At 44.5% G+C, this 20,982-nt stretch overlaps 2 protein-coding genes across 2 annotated transcripts in view; both read right to left on the bottom strand.

Annotated features, from left to right (window-relative positions):
* Nucleotides 1-1,833, bottom strand: part of ryr2b (ryanodine receptor 2b (cardiac)) — a 53,534-nt gene extending 51,701 nt beyond the window's left edge. Inside the window, exon 1 of the mRNA XM_062520109.1 lies at nt 1,786-1,833. Coding sequence (XP_062376093.1) covers nt 1,786-1,833 — 48 coding nt within the window. The remainder of the gene's footprint in view (nt 1-1,785) is intronic.
* Nucleotides 1,834-2,551: 718 nt separating this feature from the next.
* Nucleotides 2,552-20,982, bottom strand: actn2b (actinin, alpha 2b). The gene is made up of 21 exons (XM_062520110.1): nt 20,699-20,982; nt 16,566-16,680; nt 16,116-16,235; nt 15,914-16,000; nt 15,408-15,495; nt 15,116-15,194; nt 12,581-12,662; nt 11,431-11,516; nt 11,182-11,274; nt 10,663-10,893; nt 10,338-10,485; nt 9,907-10,057; nt 8,096-8,204; nt 7,696-7,836; nt 6,954-7,136; nt 6,633-6,767; nt 6,050-6,229; nt 5,500-5,646; nt 4,531-4,596; nt 4,249-4,407; nt 2,552-4,099 (listed from the first exon to the last, which is right to left on the bottom strand). Exons 1-21 carry the CDS (start codon nt 20,825-20,827, stop codon nt 3,941-3,943), a joined length of 2,688 nt encoding a protein of 895 aa, XP_062376094.1. The 5' UTR covers nt 20,828-20,982; the 3' UTR covers nt 2,552-3,940.

Below are 20,982 nucleotides of genomic sequence, written 5' to 3'. Positions count from 1 at the left end.
GAAAACAGGAAAACAGTCATTTCATTTCACACAGAAACACGGTCACAAGGGCTGAATAGTTGTCGTTTCTGTGCAAATTTTACATAAATCACATTCGATTTGTTGTCATTTTGCAATCTCTTAATAAGTAGCATCTATTCGAGAACAGCCAATAGAAGTTATACAAATAAAGGACAAGTGCACCGTGAAAAGAAACATTGGGTCAACCTCCCTTTAAACTACTGGGCATGCTACCGGAGACAGAGTTCCTTGCCCTGGAGTGAAAATACTAAATGCAACATTAAAAGCTAATTATCCTGAACAATGCAGTCAGCTGTGACTGCTTTTGAAACAATGTAAATGTTTCTTTTCCTAATGACATATAAAACAAACGGCAAAGAGTGCCACCATTAAAAAGAATCTCTACGCCCATATAAGGAGGAAAATCTAAAGTTATTTTAAGTCTGTCCGACAAATATCAGTTAAGTATGGTGCCATTAGATCAGTGACCTTAAAATCACACACTGCACTCTGACTCTTTCCCTCAGACAAACGCTATCACACCCTATCTATCATGTACGCACACACACACACACACACACACACACACACACACACACACACACACACACACACACACTAAGGGGTAGTTGGTCTTGGCGGTCAGTGTACTTCCATGTAGTAGTGCTGAGGCTAGGCAAAAAAATCAGTTTGGATCTCATTTGGAACTCTGTCAGAGGTGCACTTAAGAAGTGCCATTGACGAGAATCACCTCTACTGTCATTCAGGGAGCGCATGCACTTATCTGCCATTGTCTACCTTATCTTGGCGGAAACCCTAACTCAACACAAACAGTTCTTCATCAGGTCCCACACTTACCTGTGCAGTGGCTTACAGTAACATACATAGCCAAACACAGCAAACAATTTAAATGAATCACATTTGTTCCAATCAAGCTTTAGTTCACTCAGTGGAATAGTCCCTGCTTATGACTGACCCACTGCATTCTCCCTCCCTGTGACTGACCCTAAACTAACCATCACACGACACCCCAGGCAGCCCAGGGCCTTATCTCAGAGCTGGAGATACTGAGCTGACAGCCAACAGCACTAACAGAGCAAGAATGACAGGCGGCACAGTCTTCCCAAAGCTGATAAAGATTGCTAAAATAGAACACAGCTGATGCTGGGTGAACTGTATAAGCCTGATGAGACACTTAATTACAGCACATAAAATAATTTACAAATGACAATGGGCCTACTGCTGTATACTGTATACTGCTGCTATAGCACATCAAGCACCTGCATTAGCAGAGTCCTTATGACTGAAATTGCATTTCCTTTATGATATTCATGAGAAATCCTGTCATAATGAAGGACAGTAAATAGGAAGTAGTAGTATCCAGTTCAATAAGTTAATTAAATAAGCATGCCAAATGTCTAATATTTTCTTATCAATAGTTCATGCTTCTTTGTGCTTAGCCTACTCATTCTATCAAGACAAGCAGACCTACATGTAATAACGTTTAAGTCTGTTTTTTTTTTTTTACTCCAAGGTTTTAAATACATTCGAAATTGTGTTTCACACACAGTAGCCTACATTTTATTAATGAACCCACGTTTGGAATTATTCTTCAATTTTACTCAACTGAGCTTCCTGCACCTGAGAAACACTTTGTTCATTTATCAAAAACAGTCATGTAGCCTAACTCAACATCTAATTTAGGAGTTATAGCATATAGTTTTAAAAAAAAAGCACAGGCTGACTAAAGTTTGCCAAAACTTCCATTCACTGTTCACAACTCACCGTTCGCAGAAATTGAATTTCATCCTCTACCTCTCCCGCTTCAGTCATGCTGTGATGCTTCGCCTCGCTGTTTACTTGAACGAACAGGTAATAAATATATCGCCTTTAGCTACGATGCGCCGGGACTTTGCCCCTGGTTTGAACTGACGACAGGTGCAGACAACTTTTACTCCGTGGTGGCAACCGCCTCTCAGCGCGTGGTGTGCCGCGCCACTCTTCGGTCAAAGCCAGTAGTGAATGCCGTAGTGAAGTTGCAGGACATGTGACATTTGCATTCCAACGACAGGAAACCTGTCTGAATTCTTAGAGCAGAATATTGAATAGCTTTGATCTACTTAAAATGGAGTAGCTGAACTCTCGTTCACTTCACCAAATATCCCCAGGAGAGCAGAGCATTTCTCATTGTGTGTAGTCTACTTACTTTTTTTGGCATTTCTCTTTATCTCTGGTATTTTCTCTCTGGTAAGAAGGTATTGCAGACACTGCACACTTAATGGAATCTTTCACATCTACAATTGCAGGATTAAAGTCTTCTTCAGCTTCAATAGAATGAAGATTGAAGATCAGCTATCTGTTTCTTTCATTACTTTTAGTTTATTCTTTTGTTTACATGTTTATTTCAGTCTAGTTAATTGGATGCTGATAAGATGTTTATGTGTCTTGTTTCATCTTTTGCCACTCAGAGGTTCAGTTCCTTCTTGATGTGAAGTCTTCCAAAATAACTTTAGGATTCGATCCAGTAAGAATCCAGTCCATCACAACAACATAATAGGGGCTGTAACAACTTTATTAGATGAAAGGCGATGGGAGGGAAATAACATATCTTATGATGGTGTCATGATGCCATTAATCTTGCTAATAGAAATTGGGGTGGGGGGGGGGGGGGGGGGGGGGAGCAACAAATGTGCAGTGTTCAGAGTGAACGACTCAGGGTGCATTTAAAAAGACTATTAACTAATACATTTCTTTCCAAATGTAGGCTATGAAATAGCTGCAAAATAGCTACATTATGCAATAAGTTAGCATCTAAATGGCACAGAATATCCATAGCAGCTTCATCAATTATACATAATAAAACCAAATAGTTCATAAGTCTTCATTTCTTAAAAGCACCACAACTGTCTATTTTTTGTGTAGGCAATCAAAACAATTTGTCTTCCGAGCTGTTTTAAAACACACTTGTGAGGCGAAACACCTTCTTCAGCTAACCAGTGCAAGAAAGCAATGGATAACAATATCACTAAATTAGCCCAAACACGAAGAATAATTTTGGATTCATTCTCAGGTTTAGAATTGGCACAGGAGCGTTTCTGCAAAAGAGAGACTGTGTTGCATAATGCAGTATTGACATGAAGCTGAGTACAAGAAGCCAAATATGTGCAAATCAGAAAAAGATATGTAATATACTGTGGCTGCAAATACATCCCCCACAATTGGTAACTGAACATTTATATTAGCAAATGCAGACTTACTCTCTAATTTTGGTTCTATATATCTATGATGTCCTAAAAGGCAGATCCAATACAAAACTGGTATTAGGGAGGCATTATCCATCCAAACACATAATCCCCAGGAGTATACTGTAAAAATTGTCCAACGCCTTTCAAAACAGAAAATGATCTAGCAACTTGTCACAATTAAAAACTGTTGTGGATGACAGTCTTGCACATTCTTGGACACACTCATCTAAATGCACGCTCTACTAGAAGATCTAAGAGGCACTGGGTGGAGATTTGTAAAAATGAATGTTTGCTTGTCGTGTGAAGAGTGTGGACCGGATTAGTAAGAGCATCGTCTACTAATCTGTGTGCCTCCACCTGTACAGCCCAGGCGCGTCTTCCTGAGCGTAGTGTAATGTTTATTAAAAATGGAAAACAGTTTTATTGTATTACGTTGTGAGATCATTTCGTTCCGTAAGCCTAGAACAATGAAATCAACTTGGGTACTGCACACAAATGATATACGCATTAACCTCAACCATTAGCATTAAGTGGACAATACGGAGAAACAAGCTACTCATGAACCTTGGTGCATCTGGCTATCCAGATATCTCTCTCAAAAGCGGACAGGCCTCCAGAGTGTGGAGGAGCCTTCATGGGGGGCAGAGGGGACAGATGGGGTCAGGGTGGAGGGGTTGAAGATGCCGAGTTAGGGGTTAAAGGTCACTCTCTCCATAGAGGGCGGTGGAGAAGGCGGTGTAGTCGAGGGCACCGGCGGGCGCGCCTGACCCAGCGTAGGGGGGCATCCTCATGATGCAGTACTCGGCCTGGTCTGGGGGCAGCTCCCTCCGCAGCTCCTCCGTCAGGATGTAAGCCTGTAGTGTGGGGCCCAAATAGCACATAATCAGACCTCCTTCTGAGTAAAACACACACACACACACACACACACACACACACACACACACACACACACACACACACACACACACACACACAGTAAAGGGAAATGTAAACCACACTGTACCTTGTCAGCAGCCAGGATCCTGAAGGACGCTACGACCTGTTCAGCTGTATCTGTGTCTGCTGTCTCTCTGGTCATGAAGTCGATGAAGGACTGGAAGGACACCAGCCCAGTGGCATTGGGGTCAACCAGCATCATGATCCGAGCAAACTCCACCTCACCCTGACCAGGGCCAAGTGAGGTCGTTCAAAGAAAGAAGATGGAGGAGAGTTGTGTTAAGATATATTTACAGCAGCGATTCCATTGAAAGTAACAGCACACATTGTTTTACAGGTCTAATCCTACCAAGTCATAGCCCATAGATATCAGGCAGGCTCTAAAGTCATCAGTGTCCATGGCACCATTCTTCTTCTACAGGGAGACAGTGGAGGAGGAGGGGAGTGGAACAGGGAGGGGGCCACAGGACACAGGGGTGGAGGTAAAAGATGTCCATTGGGAGAGGAGAACGCACCTAACACAAACACATGACACACACACACGCACACACACACACACACACACACACAGAAAAGAACAAAAGGAACGACACACTTTAGCAGGTCTTTCTAGGAAGTCTAACACTGCAGCACACAGGGCTGATGTGGGTTAGGCAGGGATCATTAGTAGTGAGTACCTGTTTATTATTCCCCACATGGCCCAGGCTGATGAGACAGGCATTAAACTCATCAGGACGCAGTTTACCTCTGTCCGTCTGAGGCCAAGTGACACACACAACACCCGTGTGATGAGCAGATAATTGAATGTAGCGACAGATGTGCCTCTTATGATATCTTCATCTGTAATTAGCGTAGTCGCTAAATGTCTGATATTTACATTGCTAAAAACATTAAATAAAGAGGATGTATGTTTTATCATCATGGCTCCAAATCTATATCAGGCAATTTTAAGCTTAAAAATATATTTTATATTTCTTATTTAATTAATTACCATTCTGTCCTTGTGAGGCTTCTGGTTGCATGAAAAAAAAGACAATAATATTGTGCGTTACATGCAGTTAAGGTATCAACTTTCTGCTAGACTGGTCATGCAGGTAATTGTTGAGTGTAGGAGTTTAAAACCCAGCAATTATTAGAAAACAGCTATCTGGTTTTTTTTTATTCTTTTTGTTTATTTGTTTGTTTCAGTGAGTTAATTGGATGCTAATAGGATGTTCATGTTTTGCCACTCATAGAGGTTTATCTTTTCATCGTTTGCCACTCATAGAGGTTTGTGAGTTGTGTACAGAATTTGGAAGCAGGCTTGTGAGCACTGTACCCGGTCAAAGTGGTTGAAGGAGGAGCGGAACTCGTGCATCTGTTCCTGGCTGATGCCCTTGGCGTCTCGTGTCAGGATCTGGGTCTCAATCTCGTTGATGGTGCGAGCGATGGTGGTGAGGAGCAGCTCCCAGCCCACCCGGATGTGCTGTGGTTACCATGGAGACAAAGAGGTCATTTCAGGTCATTGCCACGGAGCTGGAAACATTAACCTTCACTCACTGGTAACACCTAAACAATAAAAAGTTATCTTTATGCTATGTGATATTTACAAGTGTTTGAAATGTCATACTGGATATAAAGGTGTATATTTTGGGGATTGCATTGATTATTTATTTTCTTAAGATTATGTTTTTGGGCTTTTTATGCCTTTAATTGGACAGGACAGTAGAGAGAAAGACGGGAAGTGAGTGGGAGAGAAAGTTGGGGTGGGATCCGGAAAGGACCACGGGGCGGGAATCGAACACGGGTCGCCGGCGTGCGGTGCAGGTGCCCCAGCCAGTCGCACCATGGCTGGGGCTGGGATTGCATTGATTCTGTTAACAGTGTACCTCCATTGTATAGTTGGTGTGTTTGTTGTCAAAGATGAGGGACTCCTGGATGAGCTGGTGGTCTCCCTCCAGCTTGTCGATGTTGGGTTTGTACGTGACGATCACATGCTCCATCTGCTTCAGCTGGGTCATCTGGTCCTCCAGAGTGCCGCCCATCTCCAGAGAGCAGCGCCCGATCTCCTGCAGGAGGTCACAGAAACACACCTGAGTCAGCCTCCTGGTCCTCACTGACGCCTTCATATAACCACTGAATGCGGATGGATGGATATACAATGCTAATCCGAGGTGGAACAATTCAGTTTCAGAGAGTAGAAGCACAACTCTTCAGCTAGGTAGAGCAGCTAATTGATGAGATCACCTGTGCTAAGTGCACAGGTAGAACCAATACATAATCGGACTTTTACTCTCTGAAACTGGAGTTTTCCACCTCTGATGCTAATCCTAGTATTTTCTATTACATATTGACAAAAATGCTTGTCAGTGCAGTGATATATTGGCAGTTGTTCATCTTTCCATACGCTCCACTACGTTGTTTTGTTTACTGTGACACACGACAGAGCTTAGGAGTTCAGGAGTTGGATACCTCCATGCGGGTTTGGATCCAGGGTCCAATCAGGTTGGCCTGGGCAGCAAACTGCCGTCTCAGCCTTTCGTTGGCGTGCTGCCTGGCCAGCTCCTCCTGAAGAGACCCGTCTCTCTGCGGAACAAGCTTCTTAACCTGCGATACACACACACGCACACACACACACACACACACACACACACACACACACACACACACACACACACACACACACACACACACGTGATTCTCCATTCATTCTCCAGTAAACCTCTGTCATCGGGAGAAAAGTGATGTGGGTGCCAGAGGGCAGCTCTGCTGGAGGCGATCCCTGACCCTGACCTTGTCCCACTTGACCATGATCTCCTCGGTGGTGATGGAGCTGTAGGGGTTGACGAGGACGGCGCGCAGGCCGTAGCTCTGGCAGATCTTGTGCACCTCGTTCTGGATGCCCAGAATGGCCTGCCTCTCGCCATCGGCCTCCGGCAGAGTAGCTTTGAACTGCTCATGGGCAGCGATCAGGGTCTGTCATGGGGGGAGAGGGGGAGAAAAGAGAGGGGTGAGGAAGATGAGGCAACTGTTCATCTGTCATGTATTGTTTCTATTTTGGGGGCTTTTATGCCTTTAAATCCAATAGGACAGTGAGGACAGGAAGCAAGTGGTAGAGAGAGATGGGGCGGGACCAGGAAATGATGTTTGCGACAGGTCCAACACTGGGCTCTGCTGTTCTGATGTACTGTAGTGACGACTGGACTGATATGGGGATCTTTTGTGGACTGTTGCCCATCCTCGTATCCAGTGCAACTGTGCGGATTGGACTTGGTCATGTGTATTGTGTGAGTGTGTGTGTATATTGTGCAAGCCTATACGCTATACAGTATATGTTTTATATTGGAACACTGTGGTGTGGGCTGTCTTGTTCTGTTGCTCCCACCAAAAGAGAACTTGCAGCAGAAGTCAATTAGAGTCTCAGCTCAATTGGGTTGGCATAGTCAGCTCAACACTGTCCCCTCACCTTCCAGAATATCACTGCGCCCCCCCATCTCTGTTATATTTGGATATGTATGAGTGTGAGTATGTTCACCTGGACTTCTTCTATGGTATGCACAATAAACATGTCCTGCAGGTCCTCCATGGCTCCCTCCATCCAGTTGTTAAATGGAGCTGACCTCTTGGCATACTCCAGGAACAGCTGATCCACAGTCTCCAGCAGCTTCTCCGTCCTCTGCACCCCAGCACAACAATGAGATGGATATCAGGAGAATACAATGGCAAATAAATAATCTCTCTCTCTCACACACACACACACACACACTCTCTCACACACACACACACACACACACATACAGACCCCCACATACATACATACACACACACACACACACACACACACACACACAGACCCCCATACACACACGCACACACGCATGCACACACACACACACACACATGCATACACACACACTCCTGTGTTCTCCTCTCACCTCTAGCGCCTCCCGCCTCTTCTGGGTGAGAGTGCCCAGCTGGTCCCATAAGTCACAGATGCTCTGGCACCTCTGATTGACAGCGGCAACATCATGGTAATCCAGCTCACTGCAGAGTCACACCGATCAGACAGCAGACTCATTACCAGTCCCCACACTGTGCCACTGTCCCTGTCACTCATCACGGGCTAAAATCATTAGGAGGCAAATCACAACTCGCTGATTCTCTGTTTATTTGTATTGGAGGGAAAATCACTTAGCATTTGCCCTCTTCAAATACTGATGAACTCTCGCTCGATTATAAAGTGCAGTCATGTACAAAATGGATCATAACTGAGGATTTGTGCGTTTCAGAACTAATATCCATTTTGTCTGACATCTGCAAATGAAAAAGGGGATCTGAGCAGAACTAATGGACAACATGCGTCCATTACTGAATCACTTAGCAGAGAAGCTACACTATTCAAACAGTCTATGATTCAAACAATAAAAGATAGAGTGACTAGCCTGGGAACACCTATAAAGACCTTTCAGCAAATTTTTGTTATTTGCTCTGCAGGTCTGGCTGGCCAAGAAGCCATTGAGGCCCATTTCCCAATATCCCTAAAACATGGGTACGCAATTACTATTGCTAATCACCTCGTTTTTAGGACTGGCAAACTTTTGAAATCATTTGGTAAGAGTTTAATGTACCAATTTAAGTTCAATTTCACTGCTTGTTACGCCCCTGCTGGAAGTCATAAGTCAGTTAATCTTTTCCAGGCCCTCTCCCAACTGTACAAATGTGAAGATCTGTGTGTTTCCAGGCTACAATAGATCATGTGTGAGCGAGAATTAATGCCATTAATCATTTCAAACTGAAAGAGTACTGTTGCAACATACCTAGTACATGTAAACCACAGAAAACTTTCGACACAACGTGTAAAATATATTGGTTGTGACACTACAAAAACACCCACATACTGTACGGACAAAAACACCCACACACACACACTCAGGGTCACGTCCACAGAAACATACCCCAGGCCTGGGAAGTGATAAAAGAGGCACTGTAGGAATGTGAGGAATTGTGTCTGTTGGGCCTGCACTGTATGCGAAGGGAGGAGGGGGACGCGCGGGAGAGGTCAGATGGCAGCGGCCTGAAGGGCACGCCACTGATAACAAGAGCGTCACCCTCCAGGGAGACACTCGCCGATGCCTATTTATGGCCGCGGAGGAATCTTTTGCGCTCACGTGACGTGACCCAACAGGGCCTCTCTTGTCTTCCTCCCTCTCGTGCAAGAAACGCCGTGTTTCGCTCTGTTTTATGATGACATGTTCCGCGTGAACAGAACACAGAACACAGAACAGATGCCTTGAGAACAAAGCCGCCAGCTCCAGAGATATGACAGGCGAGGGGATCTGGACTGAATTACAGTACTGTAGCGCTTAGAGCCCTCTCAAATTCACACGGCCCCCTCACCTGGTGAGCATACGGCTACGGCTAACACAGACCATTAGGAAACCCAGACGCTAGAGGCAATACAATGACTCCGATAGCACATCCTCTAAGGCTGAACCCTCCAATTCCAACAGTATTAAACAGTGTGTCAACTATATCAGTCACAAGCTTTCTTCTGAGACATTAGGCTCATTCGACTTCATGAAGCCATCTTAAGATGACTGCAGACGTGCTGAGATTCTGATACGTCTTTCAAACCAGAAATAATCACGTCTGCAGTCGTCTTACAGTAAGACGGCTACATGAAGTCGAATGAGCCTATTGCAAAATTGAGAGAGGGGGGCAAAGGGAGTTATGGGTAATGTAGTACTTGAGCTCCTGGGCGATGGCAGCGATCTGTTCCACTCTGTCCTGATGGGCAGCCAGGTCACTCTCAAACGCCTCGTGCCTACGCAGCATCGCTCTCAGCTCCGTCAGAGAGGCCGACTCGTAATCCTTGTTGGTCAGAATCTCCTCTTTACCTACATCACACACACACACACACACACACACACACATACACACGCGCGCACGCACACACACACACACACACACACACACACACACACACACATATACACATACACATACACACACACACACACATACACACAGACAGACATAAATGCTAAATGGTTATGTTGTTATGGTTATGGTTATGTTGCTTAGCAGACGCCTTTGTCCAAAGGGATTGAAATGATTGAAGCCTACACAGGCATATCCCTTTAAGAGCCATGGCAGGTACAGTATAAACCCACTCACCACTGGCCCAGGTCTCATGTGTGGTGGCTTTCTGGCGGAACTTCTCGGCCAGGTGGTCAAGACGTTGCAGACGACGGATCTCAGTCAGGAGCCACTCCTCGAACCCCTTCTCTGCTCCCTCCAGGCCCTGCCATGCACTGGCAATATCCTACACACACACACACACACACACACACACACACACACACACAGAGAGAGGACATCTTAGCTGTTTCTTTGTGCATTTTATACAATATTCTAATACTGTAATACTGAATGAAATAGTGGAATGAAATGTATGTCTATCTTGGCTGATTCAGTTCCCTCTCCAGAGACCCACACTCACCGACACCATCTTGCCCTCGGAGGGCATGAAGGCCGGGCGGTTGCTGATGCGCAGCTTGGTCTGCAGCGTGTTGAAGTTGATCTCCAGCTGGCACTTCTCCTGCACCTTGGGCGGCTTGTGGAGCCGGCGGTAGTCCCGGAAGTCCTCCAGCTTCCTCTGCATCTCCGCCATGGTCTTCTCCGGCGTGCGGTTCTCCAGCCACGGAGTGGTGCGCCGGATCCACTCCAGTAGCTGCCCCCGGAGACGGGAAAGATGGCGGCCATTTCGTTTGTCTTCATTTAAGATATTTAAGCATTCATACCGTAATTTCCCCACTAGTAGCCGCGGCTTATACATTGATTTTGCTAATATTTCCTCAGCTATGAGGTTAATACACAGGGGCAATTAATATGCTATTAATATGGTTTTGCTTCTTTTAACTTGTATAAAACACTGTCCAGCGGCTTATACACAATGCGGATAATACACAGGAAATGACTGTAGTCATTGAAGCACGGCTGTGAACTGATCTGAACTGACCTCACTGGCCAGCCTCTCATACTCCTCCATGAGCTTCTCATTCTCCTGATTGACACCCAGAACTTTGCAGATCCTGTTAGCAGCCGTCTCAGCCTGGGGGGGGGGGGGGGGGGCACAGAGAGTGGTAACGTGTCAGTAGATGGGTGAGTGGACAATCCAAATAATCTGCATTTCTAGTTCCAAAATCAGCAAATATATCCAGTTACTGCTAATACAATATACTGTTCAAATGTTATTGATTGTGTATACCTGCTCTGCACCAGCAAAGGCATGGTAGAAGCAGGACACATAGGTCATAATAGCTCTCTCATCAGGCTTAGGGGTGTTCACAATGTCTAGAGAGGGAAGAGAATTGGGGAGAGGACAGGATGAGGAGAGGGATGAAGCAGGAACTAATGCGCAAGAGAGGACACAGCGACCACCAGAGGGAGGTAGAGAACAGGGGATTGGATATTGAGCCGATCCCACCACAGGCAGGATCAGCAGTAGGACTCGTTGGAAGCATTGACGATTGTGACATTTAAAGTCAGATATGGTAACGGATTAAGGTATCTATGAACTAATAATAGTAACAACTAATATAATAGTACTAGCAGTTATCTACTTCACTTCTTATTCAATGTCACTGATGAAACAATATGCCTCTTTCAGATGAACTTCTATCCATTTTATCCAACATGTAACCATTAGGCTTCAGTGTATTATCAATTGTAAATAAGTCAGTGCAATATTTTTTTTATTTCAGACACTCCACTAAACATCTTTCAACATATCCTCCAACCAACAGAAATCAGTGTATCATCACCTTTCTAAAATATACACAGTCATTTTCTATTTTTTTGCCTTAATCATCATCATTAAATTTTTGGCTAACTTTTTGCGTTTTCTGAAAATCTGAAAACATGACTTGTGACATTATTTTAGGAGAGTGACATTATTCAGAAATGTTCAGTGTGGCTGGGGGGAGAGGAGGCAAAAGGTTTTGGGGTTGTGTGAGGAACTCAGGGATAACTAAACCTAATAGGTCAAAGGTCAACTCACTTAAAAAAAACTTCCACTAACACTTATGGTAGTTGTCTACAGCTAGATTGTTTCTCGCAACACCGAGGGATCAATTATACCTTCTGAGCCCCTGCAAAGGTGTGATAGTAACTGGAAATATAGGTCATGACTGTCCTTTCATCTGGTCTGGCAGTGCTCACTAAATCTGAGAGGCAAGAGCAGGGACATCCACTTAAAGTGAGACTCAGAGACTTTTACAAAAGCACCCTTAAAAGGGAAAAAACTCTATTAACAAAGCAATGGCAAAGAATATTTGTTTCCATTGTAATCAGTAGCTATTGCAATAGGGTAGTGAACTATAATCTGGGATAATGGAAAGATGATCTGATTCTATTACCTTCTGCGTCCAGCATTTTAGGGATGTCCAGATGTTTCTCTGCGATTTCAAAGGCCAGGTTCAGGTTCCCCATAGGGTCATCCTGAACACAGATATGCAAGAGATCAGATTGGCACAGCAGAATACAACTGAAACTAACTTTCACAAACTATATTTCATGATAACAAATATACATTCATGTCATGTTATATAATATTCATGCAGGTGTCATAGGGGGCACACTGTATTGTCCTGGATCTATTAGTAAAGTGAGCCACAAAACAAGGGGAGAGAGAGGGGCAAATGTGATCTGTTTCACACCATCGGATAGTCACCACTGAAGATCACCCAAAACACATTTACACCTTAGCAAAGCCGCCTTCTTCAAACACCACACAAAACGGTGCCACTCAGTTAACCACTGAGCCCCAAACTCTCCAAAGCACATTGCTATGGGCCAGTCCTACAGCAGTGACTCTGACTTCAGTAAATGGAGCTGAACCAGAGGACTCAATAAAAACAGCACATCAGCGCGTTTGTATTTCTGTGGCCAGATTAACTGGAGTTTAAGGATGTGCTCCAGAATAGGCCACATGCGAGGCTCCGGTCCCCTGAAAGCGCTTTTGGCCAGACGGGAGCCCTGCCTGACCGACACGGAGAGCAGAGCTCTGGTGTGCTTTAGTGAGTCAGTGTCTCTTTAGAGGGGCAGGGGGATCATGCAGTTGGTATTCTCCTGTGGCCACTCGGCTGACACCCGCCGCGGAAAGCCACCTTGCAGGACAATGGCAGCTGCGTGGGGATCCAGAAGACCCAGGAGTGTACTGTGTGTGTGTGTGTGTGTGTGTGTGTGTGTGTGTGTGTGTGTGTGCTACCAGAGACTCCCCGCCCAGGCTAAAGTGGCAGGATTACCACAACCAAGCTAACCTGGAGCCAAAGAGAACAGCTGAGTGCAACGCAATTTACCGATCATTTGTGTGTGTGTGTGTGTGTGAGAGCGATGGAGAGATGGAGACAGAGAGAGAGAGAGAGAAGAGAGAGAAAGAGAGAGCACAAGAGGGTGTGTGTGTGTGTGTGTGTGTGTGTGTGTGTGTGTGGGGGGGTAATAGACATGTTGAACTGATTGACTCTACAACACTAATTTAAAAGATCCTTTGCCACTGCATACAGCAGGCCTCTTTCTCTAAGCTCTATTTATACACACAATAGTCTACAGTATGTTCATGTGTGTGTGTGTGTGTGTGTGTGTGTGTGTGTGTGTGTGTGTGTGTGTGTGTGTGTGTGTGTGTGTGTGTCTGTGTGTGTGTGTGTGTGTGTGTGTGTGTGTGTGTGTGTGTGTGTGTGTGTGTGTGTGTGTGTGTATGTGAACTCTCCTATCACTCAAAGCTGTAAACTGTTCAGAGTTCCCATAAGCTTTGGCTTGCTCATTGAGGAGCAGTAGGGATAGGACCACAGAGAGAGGTATTTCCCAACACAGCTGGGCTAATCCAAGGTTTTCTCGGAAAGCAGATCACATTCCCACAATCTATTCCAAACTATGTCACTGACTGCTTTGGGAATTCCCAGTGGAAAAAAATATCAGATCATTTCTCTCCATGATGAAGTTGGAATGGGCAAATGAAGGTGAAGGTCATCTTTTCATAACTTCTTTGTATTGTTTATATTGTTTATGAAGATCCACTGCACACACTGTGCTAAAATATAAAAAAACTTGGTTCCAAATGTTGCAATACAATACCAGCACACCTACCAGTACAGCTATACAAGACATCTAACAAGTCTACTCATGTACCAGTGATTTATCTGTTTACGGTTTCTCAACGACACAAACTAACGCTTCCTGTAAGTATTTGTTCAGCCCAAGCATTTTGAGCTTTTGATTTAAACTGACACTTAACCAATTCAGTGCCAGATAGAATTAAGTCATAAAATGAAATCAGTGGCCTGGAACAAATACCACAGAAAGATACTGTTACAACATACTGCACTGTTAACAGCCTACTTCACCGTCTATAATACACCAATGAGCTGAAACACATACACATACACATCCACTGGCCCTGCGCTACCTTAAGGTTGTTAAAGTGAAGAAGTTCTGGTCTGTGTCTGTGAATGAGTGCACAGAAGGCCAAGCCATCCTTCCAGCTGACTCCAAAACAACAAACAATGAACAAAAGGGGGAAGGGATTCATTCACAGAACAAAACAAAAAAAAGAAACAACCATTTTAGTAGAGCATTTCATATCTGTCAGAAGCTCCCATTGTGGGGGTGCTATGTCAGTACAGGTGTCCGGTGAGATGTGTGACTAGAGGTGATCGGATACATGAGAGTCTGTGTTGTTAATGTGGGGATCACACTGAAACGTCAGAGCCAGATTCACATAAAGCCTTCCGCTAGAAGTTTTAGCACATGCTAAATCGATACCAATCATCAAGCTTGGCGATTCACTCCACAAGCCTTGAGACCGATTATTTTGCACGTGAGCAAACATCCCTGGCCAAAGGCTTCACTGTATCAGAGCCCTTTTCTGGGGTTAATGTCAGGGTCACACTGTTGACCTTGTTGAGTTTGGAGTAATCGATGAGGTCAGGCCGATGCCTGTGGATGAGGGCACAGAATGCCAGGCCGTCCTTCCAGCTTCAGCCAGCACCCGGAGCAGAGACACAGGAGCACGGCCGCACCGCACGCACAGGTCAATTATCACATGATCAAATCACAACAGCGCCCCCTACGTTTTGTATGGAAGCTGATTTATTTTTTCACTATAAGTTCTCCCAAAAAGGGCTAACTGTTAATAAATAATATGGCTGGCTCAAAATAAAATAGGGCAAACAGTCTAAGGTGACTCACCTGACATGGAAGTTCTGGACATTAACATTCCTGTACGGGGCAGTCTTTCTTTGGCACCACAGAAGAAGACCTTCCTTGGCAGAGGTTTCTTAAGTAGGAGAGAAAGGCAACACGTCACATCATATAAAAGTACATTCTCTTTGACTGCGCTCTGATGATGTCAAGCTGGTACAACACAGTTTCAACAGAATACCAGTAAGGATAGCGCGGTATAATCTAAGGTATCATTTTGTATCATATTCTGGATCAGTGGACATGGCACCACAGTGACATACATAACCACCTAACAAGTCCACATCGCTTTGGATAAAGGTGTCTGCTAAATGTCAGTTAACTTTAACTTCAACTTTAACTTTGACCGAATCGCCTTGAGGCATTTATAGTGCTACATAAATACAACTCAATTGAATTGTTTAAACTCTGCTCAAAGGTGCCTAGGTGATTATGTGACTTTGCCAAATTTTTCAGAATTGACCTCTGTGAAGTTACAGTAGGTTGCTGTTTACCTTCAATTGAGATGTCTTGAATGGCAAAGCGGAGGATGATGGTCCAAATCATTCCGAGAGTCATCTTCACATTCCCATCCACGATTTCTAAATGATTCAAAAGCAGAAGACAACCATACTTCCTGTAATAATGCAGAAGAGATATCCATGATAGCATGTGCTCCACAAAAAGAATGGTTGCTGATATACGGTAAAATGCTACCTTCCGCTCCGATAGAGACAAGCTTCACTCCTTTGCTGGTGATGAACTCTAAAGCTTTGTTTACGTTGGCTATTTTGTGGAAACGCATCTTTCCTCTGTCTGGCTTGGGTAACCTTTCACCTGTAACACACAATCAAAACAATACATCATGATGCTATTCCATTATTTTAGATATCATGGGGGACATCATTTCTGACCATTTCAAACAAGAGAATTTTTGCTGTTACCGGTAATACAAACATAATGAATATATAATAGCACAATTGTTGTAAAAGTAATCTCCCCCATTTGTCTCTATTGGACAGCTAATTCTCTAATTCACTGGAGAATAACTTACATGAAGCATAAGAATTTAGACCATTTATAGTTAAATGCTCAGTTTTAATCAATCCTAGCTGGTCTGTTGTGCATCATATTTAGGTTTGAGTGACAGTGTTCAGATGTGAGCACCTGAGATGACCTCCAGCAGCAGCATGAGCTTCAGACCGTTCCTGAAGTCGTCCTCGATGTTCTCAATCTGAGTGCCAGCCTTTCTCAGATGGGAGTTACACCATGCTGTAAATGTCTGTGTGGGGAACACACACACACACAGACGCACACACGCACACGCACACGCACGCGCACGCACACACGCACACGCACACGCACGCATACGCACACGCACACGCACACGCACACGCACACACACACACACACACACAATCAATTCCATTAGTCCAGTGGCAGGGACACCAAACCATACAAAAATACTGTCTGCACTGCATGCCAGCTTCCCACAGGCCTATGTCTCTGTGCATTTACTAGAGGCATCTCTACACCTCCAGCAATGAGCACCTGTCCAAAAGAAAAGGCCACTATTAGCCTCACAAAGGGCTTTCAGACAGCCAGCACACGGCACTCAAATCCCCATAAGCCCACCTGCAGTAACTCACACACAACGCACTGCCAAAGCATTCATTAGGCAGTGGGCGTTTACAAACATAAATCTGGGAAACCCTCTTGTACTGACACACAAACATCAGAGAGGAAAATGCATTTGGCCATGGGAGTATGCAAATGTGACACCGTGAGGAACGATCTTATGCAGCACATTAAAAAACTGTTACTTAAGCAAAATCTTGTGCTCTGGTATTCGTATTCGCATTCTAGTGCGGCAGGGTGGAAGGCAGTCATGAGAGGCCTCCACAAACCACGCCAACATGCGTGAGCTCAGGATCAGAGAGCGGAGAGCGCTGTAAATGGTTTACGGTCCTGACTGCAAACAGAATGAAAAGATCACGGATTAGCCTGACTTCTTGACACATATCCAAGAACGCCTCCAAAACAATGACGAACAAAGATATGTACAAAGTAAAAGAGTGATTTGAAATTGAATCATTTCCATGCTAGCATTCATCGGCTAAATACCTGACGATTTGTAGAGGAACCTTTATCTGTCTAATTCCCAGACTACTACCTAACACTGTACCTGTATGTACACGTCTGCAGCCTTTAAAAATTGTACAGTAATGACAGACGGTGCATGGCCTCATCATGTCTTATAATTCTGAGAAGTGCTATCACCATAGAAGAAGTAATTGGGAGGTATGCACCACTCTAATCATGAAATCCAAATAGCTTTCTATGTCTTTCTCGGTCTCAAACACACTCAAACACACACACACACACGCACACACACACACACACACACACACACACACACACACACACACACACACACACACACACACACACACACACACACACACACACACACACACACACACACACACACACACACACGCACACACACACACACACACACACACATTCTTAGTCTGCATAGCTATCAGAGCACACTTAAGTGGTAAAAGCAGACACCAGCAGACATTCCTTTCACATAAGGGGCCTCAGACTTAATTAGATGGTGGAAAGACTGTCTTAAATCAACCATACAATTTACACTTAAATCAATCGGACTATTACCAAGTATGTAAACACTGACGAATGGAGGTCTCGGGAAAAGCACAACATGGGAAGGTGCATCCTATAGAAACACCATACATACTTCTTAACTGTTTTGATCTTGACCACAAGGCAACAGCTGAAGCAAAGATCCTTAAATACTGACAAGATAGAGCAACATAATTCATCTCTATGGAAGAAAAATTCGAACAGTTCCTGTCTGCTTAAAGAGGCGTGTCGCAAAGACGTCATAGTGGGATATCGATCTCTGTCAGATTGGCAAGCAGTTCAGCTCGAATGTTAACAGGTCTGCTTAAAGGGGGATTTAGCCCCCCTCCCCTTTGCGAAGACAGAACGCGGAAATGATCGAACGTTTGCGCCTCTCGCTCCGCTTTAAAAACCCTCTCTGGCTGAAGTAAAGAAATGCTCAAATATGGCGTGCAGTGGATTGTACTGGCTTGCATGTGGTGAGTGTTATCTTGTTAGAGGACCAGACCGCCACAATGGTCTTTAAGAGCCTTAAGCTATTAGGCAGCGGCAGGGAGAGTTCACATGTATCATGCTAAAGGCACAGAGTGAGAGAGAGAGAAAGAGAGAGAGAGAGAAGGAGAGAGAGAGCAGAGAGATAGAGAGACAGGAAGCATAGAGAAAGAGAGAGGGTGGTGGCAGAAAGGCAAAATAAAGTCTGAAGCTGAGGCTGAAATACATAAAAAGTGCATATTACACTACAACTTCAACAGGAAGATGGATATCAGATGGGTAAAGCACTCAAGTAGAATAATCACAAAGTAACCTACACTGGGCAGAAGGCAATAAGGCCCTCAAAATAAAGCTGGCATCTTCAGCGGAAGTACAAGCACATTGCAGTGTTTAATACTCTGTGTCAATCAGGTGAATCAGGAAGCTCACTTCCCAGGAATCACATATTGATAATGCTCATATATTCGTGGTGAGAAGTTTTGACATTAACACGTATCATCAGACCGTACACCCCTCCCAAACCCAGACAGAGAGCACTAAATATACTCATGAATCATACGGCTTCCCATGAATGGCCATTGCCCTCATTCAAGTGGAGGATGTCTGAGTGCAAGGTGTGTGTGTGTGTGTGTGTGTGTGTGTGTGTGTGTGTGTGTGTGTGTGTGTGTGTGTGTGTGTGTGTGTGTGAGACAATGGAAAGGTGCTACAGTGCATGCGTGGCTCTGGTGTTTCTCTCTGAAAGCCCCTATGAAATGTATATCTTCATAGGGAATACTTGGAATGCACGGCTAGTGTGTGTCCTGCTTTCCGCTGCTGTGTGTAGTGCTGGGAGGCGTTGGGAATACGGCAATATTTCTGAGTGGTTATGTTTAATTTGAGGTTGTGATGCCTTACTTTCCTATCAGCCTGTACATGTGTAATTACCTCATCTCTCTCTCTCTCTCTCTCTCTCTCTCTCTCTCTCTATCTATCTATCTCTATGTGTGTGTGTGTGTGTGTGTGTGTGTGTGTGTGTGTGTGTGTGTGTGTGTGTGTGTGTGTGTGTGTGTGACAGAGAGAGGGAGACAGACAGTGAGACAGAGAGAGAGAGAGAGAGAGAGAGCGAGAGAGTGAGAGAGAGAGAGAGAGAGATACTTAACCACAGATACCCACAGGATTAATTCCCATCTCTCTCAACCAACAGCGCTGCCACCTTTAATTTATGGGTTGTCTGTTGATAAGAGGATTGATTTAGAGGGAAAGCTGATAGCTGTGGCGATCCCTCCCTAAGATGCCAAAGAAGCAACTGAGAGTGACTAAGCAATGCAAACAAATCCCACGTGGGCTTTAAGACTTACCTGCTACCACAAATGTATACTATTTCCTGTTTTTGTGAGTTAACAACACTTAAATGAACATAACATGAACTAGGTGTAGGGAGTAGCCTAGAAACATACCACACTTTTTCTCTACAACTGTTTTTCCCCCTGTAATAACTGGAAAAAACTATTGTCTTTTAGCACTGTGTCATTCTGTAACCGTGTGTTCCAGGTAGGCTTGATAGCCTATAGCCTATAGCCTAGGGCCCTAGGCATATGATGTATGGAGTTCATCCCTATATTTTCGTGCGAATTCTTTCAACAAAAGAATTCCGCACCAAGGACATCGGATTAACCCACTATAATACCGTTTGGTCCAAGAGTTAAATTTAGCCAGTGCATCCATTCTAATCCCAAGGACGTCATCATCTGTTAGAAGCATCTGTTGACAGTCCGCATACCAGGCGTATCAGTGGAATGGCAGCAGTCTCAAGAGCCGCTCATTGAGCTATTGTTAGCTGGTACCCACCGCATCCATCCCTCAACAGAACAGTCACGTCGACTGGAGCCAACACAGACCCCTGCATTAGTTCACTGACAGCCAGGGGACAGAGCCGAGGTAAAATTAGCCGTTACTGGAAAGCCAACCATACTGACGCATAGGTGATGGTTGTAAAATAAAATAAAAAGTTACCTTTTTCATCTGATGCATATCATGAGAGTGCATTAATTCGTTCAAAACTTTTTAACACAGTAAAGTCAGATGAAGCCTACCAACCACTTCCCAGTAAGAGCAAATGGGAGGGAGCGCAATTAATAGCCTAATTAGCCTCTTACGAGTTTAATGTAAAATAGTGTTACCTTCCGCTGCTGTTTTTCCCATGCCGGGTCCAATAGAAGGTCTCTATCCCATTCGTCTTCCTGAGTCATATACACCTCTTCCTCATATCCATTGTCATACTGCAGCGGGATCTCCAACTGGGTCATCATTCTCAGCTTCAAAAACTTTTCTTGAGGTCGTTCTCTTATGTGCGCGTTTCTGACGGGAGCTAGATGTTTAGACTGCGTTTTTTTTAGCCTACTGCCGTTTTTTTCATTCACTTTCTGTCTTCCTCTCACGCTTGCCCTTGCTGCCCCGACCTGAT

This window comes from Sardina pilchardus, chromosome 18, assembly GCF_963854185.1.
Source record: "Sardina pilchardus chromosome 18, fSarPil1.1, whole genome shotgun sequence".
Classification (NCBI taxonomy): Eukaryota; Metazoa; Chordata; class Actinopteri; order Clupeiformes; family Clupeidae; genus Sardina; species Sardina pilchardus.
Note: the sequence above shows the minus strand (reverse complement) of the source record. Positions and strands in the feature narration are given on the sequence as shown.